The 9,704-nt window shown below is 32.5% G+C and overlaps 2 protein-coding genes across 2 annotated transcripts; one reads left to right on the forward strand and one right to left on the reverse strand.

The window, feature by feature from the left end:
- Window positions 1-1,965: 1,965 nt before the first annotated feature.
- On the forward strand, window positions 1,966-4,259 carry LOC145049466 (protein FAR1-RELATED SEQUENCE 5-like). Its single transcript, XM_078997866.1, has 4 exons — window positions 1,966-3,214; window positions 3,305-3,418; window positions 3,470-4,146; window positions 4,230-4,259. Exons 1-4 carry the CDS (start codon window positions 1,966-1,968, stop codon window positions 4,257-4,259), a joined length of 2,070 nt encoding a protein of 689 aa, XP_078853992.1.
- Window positions 4,260-4,813: 554 nt separating this feature from the next.
- Window positions 4,814-8,048, reverse strand: LOC145049726 (guanosine nucleotide diphosphate dissociation inhibitor At5g09550-like). Its single transcript, XM_078998096.1, has 13 exons — window positions 7,901-8,048; window positions 7,263-7,325; window positions 7,074-7,157; window positions 6,884-6,991; window positions 6,626-6,798; window positions 6,419-6,533; window positions 6,196-6,276; window positions 6,047-6,109; window positions 5,722-5,820; window positions 5,512-5,636; window positions 5,373-5,434; window positions 5,186-5,277; window positions 4,814-5,065 (listed from the first exon to the last, which is right to left on the reverse strand). Exons 1-13 carry the CDS (start codon window positions 7,985-7,987, stop codon window positions 5,033-5,035), a joined length of 1,185 nt encoding a protein of 394 aa, XP_078854222.1. The 5' UTR covers window positions 7,988-8,048; the 3' UTR covers window positions 4,814-5,032.
- Window positions 8,049-9,704: the final 1,656 nt, after the last annotated feature.

Genomic DNA, 9,704 nt, shown 5'->3' on the forward strand with positions numbered 1-9,704 from the left:
CTCTAGTACAAGAACCCAAGACAAAACAGCAACCATCAACATGATCAAAATGTCAAACAAATATTGAGTCACAAAGAATATATCACGGGCTCATATAGATTATTCTCTTATACCTTAATTTTCCAGTTATGCTAGCTAGGATCGGTATGAATTTATATGAAATGATATTTCCATTTCCCATAGAATGTTGGATCAGTATGAATTTATATCAAACAATATTTCTATTTTTATCTACTAATTTGATGTAATCTAAACATTTGTTTCTTTCCATCTCACAAATTACTACAAATCTGTTGCACAACATTTTTCATCTTCATTACATTTATTTTCTAGTGATACCCGAATTACCCAAACTCAACAAAAAAAATTGACATTTTTTGAAATTTAAATGTGAAGTTTGCTAGCTATATATATATATATATATATATATATATATATATATATATATATATATATATATATATATATATATATAATATATATAGATATATATATATATATATATATATATATATATATATATATATATATAGGGGATAGGGAATATACATTATAGCCCTACCTAAGCTTAGGTACAAAGCCCTCTAAAATGACGTCGTTTTAAAACGTAAATACCAATACCATGTTTTGGAGCGAAATTCACGAGCTTCTCAATTGAACTAAAAGATTTTCCCTAATTCTGTTATAATCGCAATCTCATAATCATTTTTTTTCCTTCATCGCTTTTTTTTTCTTAATCGCAAGGTACTCATCTTCCTCACTTATTTAGTGTAATTTGTTTATGAAACCAAAGTCATATGCACGCATTCAATTATGAACTCCTTTTTAATAATTGGTTTCGACTTCCAAAGATCATTATAGTTCACAATTTGATCTATTGATAATTTGACGTACACTTTATGTAATTAAGAAGCAAATTGGCACTTTTGTCGTCAGGTTAATCAACGATGAAATAAAATTATGCTCATTTAGGTCTAACTAACAAACCATCAAAATTAAGAGATTACACTTAATTATTTTCATGTCATTATAAAAAAATATTAACTTGCTTTTTCACTTTTAAGATATTAGGAGTTCATATAAACATTTTTTTTGCATATGTGTGATTGTTTTGTGTTATCAAATAATTAGCTTGTAATTTCAAATTTTTTTTAATTTGACAAGATTTCTATTAGTTCCAATTAAGATTGGTTTCTTAGAAGTTGTCTTCTCCTTGAAAAAACATTACAGGTATTCAATGACTTTCTATTCATCATTTGGTTCCAATTAAGATTGGCTACTATCACTGAGTTATTGAGAGATTACTTTTGAGAGTTTAGTTAAATTATCTTTTACCATGGTAATCAAAATACATGCTTAATTAAGGAAGTTATTTATCTTCATTTTATGATCATCAACTCGATTTTCTGTTTTTGATTTTGTTGTGGTTTGTGAGAAAGTTTGATTATGTAAGTGTCGAATTCCATTATGTGATTATCCTCAATTCAAACTCAAACTGACTTAATCAACGATAGTATTGAATGACAAGCAAATAATTATAGGAAACAAGAGAAAATAAACATACAAGCTCACAAAATCACAGTAAAATTCTGAGCAGAGATCAGGAACTCATCTGGTTTGTTATTATAATTGTTGGAGTTACTCGGGTGATCGATTTTTCTTGATTTGTTGTCCATATTAAAGTTGTTCCTTATTTTTTTGTTTGATTGTACTTGATTATTTCAATGATACCCTGTACTCTATTGGATTTTTCTAGATTGTCAATTTGATTGATTGCCTACCGTCAAATCAAACATTGGTATAATCTTGATCATGATAATTTTAATCCTAAATCATACATTGTTAGCTTTTGTGCAGTACATAATGAATGAAAGTACATAATGAATGAAAGTGAAGCTGATGTGCACCCTATAAATACACAAATAACTGAAGAAGTTGACGCAGAGGATTTGTCAATAGCTACATATGAATCTGAAAAAAATAAATTGTGTTGATGCAAATGTCGAAAGTGATAAAGATGAAGTTAATGGTGAAAACATTTTGGGAAAGGTTTTCGATACAACCGATGATGCGTATGCCTTTTATAATGATTATGCATTTGTACATGGATTTGGTATACGTATTCATACTACATGCAAAAATAAGGGAACAAATGAACCTTATCGAAAGACACTTGTATGCGACAAAGAAGGTTTTAAACGGGAGGATGGTAATACTTCAAGTGGACATGAAAAAAAACGTCGTAGAGAAGTTAGAATCGGATGCAAAGCAATGCTCCGAATTTCAAAAAGGAAGGATGGGAAATGGTTTGTGGACTTGTTTGATGACACACATAATCACGAATTGAGCATCACACCAACGAAGGTGATGAAGCATCGTTCTCATGCGAAGTTCCATTGTACAATGGAATGTAAATCTCTCATGGTGCAACTTAATCAATCAGGGTTGAAACCTTCTCAGATTAAAAAGACTATTAATGCAATGAAAACCTCAAATGAACCTGATGTAACTTCAAAACAATGCGTTGATGTATTATCTGAGCAACGAAAACACAATAGAGGAAAAGAATTCTATGGACTAATTAAACATTTACAGGATAAAGCATTGGTGGATAATGATCAGTATTATGTTGTGGATTTGTGTAGTGATGGGTGTCCTAAAAATATTTTTTGGGCTGATGGAAGATCAAGAGACGATTTTACTAAATTTGGAGATGTTGTTGTGTTTGATGTCACTTATATGACAAACAAATTCAAGATGCCTTTTGATCCATTTACCGGGGTGAACCATCATGGACAATCTATACTATTTGGTGGAGCGTTGTTAGAAAATGAAAAGGAAGAAACTTTTGTATGGTTGTTTGAGCATTTCCTAAAATGTATGTTTAGCAAGTATCCAAATGCTATTATTACTGATCAAGACAAGGCTATGGGTAATGCAATAAAAAAAGTGTTTCCGAACGCTCGACATCGCTTTTGTGCATGGCATATAAAAAAGCATGAATTGGAGCACCTTCGACCATACATTTCTCGTTATAGTGATTTTCAAGAATCATATAAAGAATGGGTAATGAGTGACACAATTGAAGAATTTGAAACTATGTGGGAAGTTATACGTGATAAGTATAAACTTGAAAATAATTGTTGGATAACTGATATGTATAACCAACGAATACATTGGGCTAAAGCTTTCTTAAAGGATATTTTCTTGGCCGGTATGACAACAAATGGACGAAGTGAGAGTATTAATTCTTTTTTTTTTGATGATTTTGTTAACTCGAGTACCATGTTGAATGATTTTTTAGTACAATATGATAAAGCAGTTGCGTCACGAAGGGCTGCCGAAGAAGATGAAGATTTCAAGACTATGAACTCGAGGCCGGTTCTTTCCTCAATACATCAAATTGAAGCAAAAGCAGGTGAGTGTTATACTAGAAAGGTTTTTGAGATTTTCAAAAAATAATGGATAGAAGCTACCAACAATTTAACGCATGAGACTCTAAGCAAAAGTACAGAAGAAATCAAGTATCGAGTTGGACAATTGAATGTTGACAAAAAATATTGGCGGATTGTTAGCTTTTGTTTGTTAAAAAAGATGCATGTGACATGTTCTTGTGCTAAGTATGAGACATGTGGGATTTTATGCAAACATATCTTGTATGTAATGAAGAAGAGGCATGTTGACACACTTCCGAGTCACTACATTTTACCTCGATGGACCCTTAATGCTAGGTACAAGGTGGGTAAGCGTAGCATCGGACACGAAGAAATGAATAACAAAAATGGTGTCAGTGCTTACACTTTATGGTGTGTTCGTTCAAATTTTAACAAAGTTATTGAACAAGCAAAAGACTCTCCTTCAGAAATAGAAAACGTCAATAACATATTGATAAAACTCTTACAAGAACAAGAAATTCGGAAAAAACCTATACCAGTTGAGAATGTATCTCAAGGTTCTTGTGTAAGAATTTCACAATTCGATATGACGCCTCAGATATCTGTTCGGGATCCTGTTGGTCCAACTAACACGAAAGGGCGTCCTAAAATTGCTAGTAGAATCAAGTCTTCTGTTGAAGGGCCAAAAAAACGAACATGCTCTTACTGTCAAGGATTAGGTCATTATGCTACTAGTTGTTCTAAAAGAAAGGTACTTATAGTATTAACTTACTATGTCATCATTTTAGAGTTCTTATATTTATATAATAATCTATTTATATTTTCATGTAACAGGTAGATGAATCGTTGCAAGAGAAACAATAATCAAATATGTAGTTGATGTGAGAAAGTGAAAAATCCACATGGTTGATGACATTTTTGTTTTAGTTAATTGTCCTTTTTTCAAGTTTTGGTTAATTTTCCTTTTTTTCTAGTTTAGTTTAATTGTCTTTTTTCCAGTTTTGGACATAAATCATCTAAGTTGCTGTTTTGAAAAGTAAAATTTGAATGGTTAATGCTATGTCTAAAAAATGAAAATACGGGGGTGATGTGTGTAAAAAATAAAAGTAAGATGCTATTATATGTTAAAAATGTAAGTACGGGGGTATTATGTGTAAAAAATGAAAGTACGATGTTGTTATTTGTAAAAATGGAAGTACAATGCTATTATATGTTAAAAATGTAAGTAAGGGGGTATTATGTGTAAAAATTGAAAGTACAATGCTTTTATGTGTTAAAAATGAAAGTACGATGCTATTATAGATTGAAAATAAAGTAGAGAACTTCTAGTAAACAACAATCGTTTTGATATTTCAAAATAAGAATTTTATTATAACAAAAACCCAACTAATGGTTGGGAATGTACATATTACAAACTGAAACAAAGATGTCAAAAATATGACAGCACCATAGATAAAGTTAACAAATTGTTTCAACTAATTACAAATAATGACAGTGAGGTTTTAAATATACTAAACACGAGTGATGAGTATACAAAGAGGCTTGTAGAGTAGTCCATCTTGTTGCTATTTGTGATCCTGCCTCAACTTTCACAGTAGTCCCCAAATTACCCCTACTGTCCCTCTTGCTCATGGGTGTTAGGTTGGTGTGTAAAATGTAAAGTAGTGCACCTAGCTCCAGATGAAGAATATACAATGTGTCAAACATGAGTAAATACAGGCAGGAAGGCCTTCACAAAATGTATTAGCATTATAAAAAAGGGTAAAAGAAATTGAAGGCCGAAAGACTACCTCCAACAAAAATGTTGATATTGGAACATCATAAGCCACCGGTTCTTCACAAACATTCCTTACTGAATTTATACCACCTTGCATTCTCACAACTGCACCAGATATAATCTAGTCAAAATGTTATTTATTTGGTATCTACATAATGCAAGTGAAAAATGTAGGATCAGTAGCTCAAATGAATAGATACCCAAAATTAGCTTATACCGGAGAATTGCTACATTGTGAGAATATGAACAGCAAAACAAATACCTAAAAAAACAAACTTACAGAGTCATTTGAAAATTTGTATATATGTTATTGTTGAGGGGTAAAAAAGTAATTATTACATGTCTGATTTGCGGCCTAGTTGTTTTTGGGGTAGGATGACTTGAGTTGAATGGGCATCATTAGTGTGTGGGATGGGGTGACTCATGATGCAAATAGCACGTGCTACTTTGCCAACTGCTTTTACCTGTTTCAAGAAATGAGATTTTTTTTTCTTTTAATTTATATTGAAAAAGGTAAGATTAAAAGTTTATTAAAATTAAATTTTATACCTTATCGGGTAAATATGAGGGATCACATACTACTTTTTTGCATTTTGCAGTTTCTCCTTCTGATGTCACACCAATTGCTTTCCCATCTTCAAACTCTACATGTTTATTGAAAGCAATGGAATCTGTCAATGGAATTGGAATATGACAAAGGGTATTTTGGTCTTTTTGAAGAAAAAGGAAGAATGGAATGGAATGGAATGGAATGGAATGGTAAATGAAATTGAATTCCCTTCACTCATGAAACATGGGATTTGAAGGAATATAACAAAATTGAATTCCATCTATGGAAAGGAATGGAATCTGGAATTCCAGTTCTGTGGATTACCTTGCATTCTGGTTTGTTGAGCATGTACGTGCCACCATAGACTGCACTCAAACGAGCAAATGCCTGAAAATATTTATCAGATAAAGTTAAATAGATACAAATAGCAAATTAAATAATTAAATAAACAAATCATTTTTTATTGATTATACCTTAGGTAATTCTCCTAGTCCATAGAGAGGGTAGATATATGGAGAACCTCCTGCAAACCTAGCTAATGACTTTGCATATAGCTATTTGTGAAATATAAAATACTATTAGACAATTAGAAAATAAAAACAATCTTATTCATAGTACATTAAAACAACATAATTTAAATTATGAAAGATAATAAATCTATCTTTTAGTTCTGTGAAAAAACAAAAAAAGTTTCACCTTAACTCTCTTGATAAAATCTATAGCTGGTTGATCCAAATAAGAGTCATCCCTATAAAGTGCCAATGCATGTCCAATAAAATCAACTGTATTATCATCTAGTCCATATTTTTTCCTACATAAAACAATAAGTCAAACATCATAAAACAGTAGCAATGAAGTTAGATAATTGAATAAATGAAAAAAAGGGTGAGGTTAAGATCATACGAAATAACATCTTTTGCTGGAACTTTATTAAGATCCAACCCTTCTTTTGATTTTGGATCATTATCATCGTAGTCTTGAACATAAATGAAGAACTTTCTAGCACGACATTTTTCAAATAATCCCATGAGAGGGGATTTAAGTGCTTCAACATCAGTTGCTGGAACTTTGTGAACCTGAAAGAAAAGAATTCCCAGTTTTGAAAAGATTACAAGTTAGAATGATTTACAATTTGTAGAGGCTAAAGGGGTTTTCATATACCTTTCCTTTGTTGTACACATAGCTTCCATCAACAACCTTGAAATTAAGGTATTTTGTGACATTAGTGTGAATTAGAACACGAACTAAGGCACCATTAGCCATCATAAACTGCAAAAAAGACCAATTTGACATAAGTTTAAGATGGTTGCTCATAATAAGTATTCATTATTTTTCAAAAAATTACACATGCCTTGGGGACCATATCAACATTGTAATCTTTGCTTTGGCCTAATTCTGCAGGAGGTGAATCACCACCCTTGAATCGCTTCCAGAGCTATAGAGTATACATATTAATCTATTAATGTCAAATGAATAACAAAAACAATAGTAAAAGTTTTGAATGAATTATTTAGTTATCAACTTATAATATTAATAATACCTGATTTAGGTTAAGTGAAGTTGATTCGCCTCCATAGTAATCATTTCTATCCATGTGAAGTACCTGTACAAATAGACAAGCAATGATCATACAAGACCAACATTTAGCTATTTGTTAGGTCACACCTCAAAACAGGATCCAATGGGAGTCTAATTACTGGTTAGCACGAATTTCAACATGAAGAGCTTGAGGAACAAGTAGGCTCGTATATTATGAGCTTTTAGTTTTGCCATTAGATTTCGTTGTGTCTAATTTTGTTACCATCGTTATTATGTTAAGACGAACTTCCAGAAAAGGCGTGTTCATGAACAGGAACGTAATCAAAATAGGCTGAATCTCGATATACATACTAATTGCAGCTGAAAGCAATTACAGAATAAAATTTATCGGAGCAGAAAATGAATTCATACCACGGACTGGAGCACCAGAACACAACATCAATTTGCAGCAGTAAAAAGTACGATCTAAATAATCGGAATCAAAATTTCAAACAACGAATAGCAGGATCGAGATTAATGAAATTGATTTGATCATTTCAATCACAAAATGCATCTCAGTATGAGAAATTGAACACATATACATACATACATACATTCCAAGATATATAGGCACAACAAATGATTTGGAGAAAGACGTACTTTGAGGCCATCGACGGAGAGGAGACCACTGAGGATGCATTCCTTGAGACCGGTGCCGAGTACTATCACATCGTATTCTTCATCCATGGTGGTGCAATTAGGTTAACGAACATCAAATGAAATGAAGAAATTGACTGATTTGATTTTAATCAACTAAAACTATCAGTCAATGAAGAGAAAGAGGGAAGATGTTTAATTGGTAAAGATGACGATATGGGAATTCTCGATTAAAGGTTTAAGTTGGGGATTCACGATTAAAGTTGTAATCTTGATATGAAAGAAGGAAGGGCTGATTGTGTTCTTGATGTTGGGAAGAAGTAATCTCGTTCCAGATGAAAAATGCGACGGGATGGTATTTAAGTTTTAAAACGACGTCCTTTTAGAGGATTTTGTACCTAAGCTTAGGTGGGGCTATAATGTATATTCCCTTTTCCCATATATATATATATATATATATATATATATATATATATATATGTGTGTGTGTGTGTGTAGTATTTAAGTAATGGCGAACCAAAAAATAATTACAATGAATAAATATTTTATTAAAATAATCGGAAAGTACATTGCTTTTTTTTTCTGAGCTTACCTGGACTGACTTGTGAGCTTGATAACTTTTATCACATCTAGTGGAGAAGCCGAATAACTGCAAAAGCGAACCTTCTAAAAACCGCACCAAACAGTTTCTAGAATTCAAAAACCACACCAACATACAAGAATAAGGAAATTGTGATAACAGGTAAATGGTCATTAATAAAAACCAATATAAATTCATCAAGGATTCATAATGATGAATATTACAATTCCAGTGTAAATGGTTTATATTTTATTGAACTTGATGTTGGTTTGGTTAATTTCGTATTGGCTTGATATGATTATCATTGTTTTCTGTACACGATTTATTCAAATTATATACCAATAAGAATTGAATTAGATAGAACATAAAAAAATGCCAACTAAGTTTTGGTGGAGGAGCAACTGGTCGTGGGTTTTAAAAGATTTCTTTTCTTTTAATTCAAATGTGGTTGCCAATGGGGTACTAATACGAATTTTACATTAATTAAAAATTAAAACATGATATATAGGAAATTGATTCGATACCTGAGAAGGAGAAGGCGATGGTAATTTCTTCTATGGCGGTCAACAGAGCTGGAGCTAAACTGGAGCGGAAGGAAAAAACGTAGAGATGGATAATAGGATTTATGTAAAAGCTATCGACGTATTAAGGCACCCTGGTTTTTTTTTAGAAGTCAACTGTAATGACCCAATTTTCACGACTAAAAATTCTTTTAAAACATTACTAAAACCATATTTATAAAAATCGTTTCATAAGTCGTAACATAATTTCATAGTATTAATTCAAATCATAAACTTATTATCAGAGTAAAACATCCCAGACTAACTGACTATGGTGTGTGCACTGCAACCTCTCCAAGCTCCTACTTTGAAAACTGAGTACCTGAAACCAAAAACTGAAACCGTAAGCACGAAGCTTAGTGAGCTCCCCCAAACTACCACATACCATACAAACATATAAAGCACATACTAGGCCTTGCCCACTGCATCAGACCGAGGTCCGGACTAACTGGGGCCTTGCCCCCTCCATCGGAATAAAGTCCAAAAACTGACTGGGACCTTGTCCCCTGCATCGGACCAAAGTCCGGACTAACTGGGGCCTTGCCCCCTGCATCGGACCGAAGTCCGGAACTGACTGGGACCTTGTCCCCTGCATCGGACCGAAGTCCGGACTAACTGGGGAATTGCCCCTGCATCAGATTGAAGTCCGGAAACTGACTTAACATAG

The sequence above is a fragment of the Lactuca serriola genome, chromosome 5 (assembly GCF_051521515.1).
Source record: "Lactuca serriola cultivar US96UC23 chromosome 5, Lser_US96UC23_V15, whole genome shotgun sequence".
NCBI classification, from domain to species: Eukaryota; Viridiplantae; Streptophyta; class Magnoliopsida; order Asterales; family Asteraceae; genus Lactuca; species Lactuca serriola.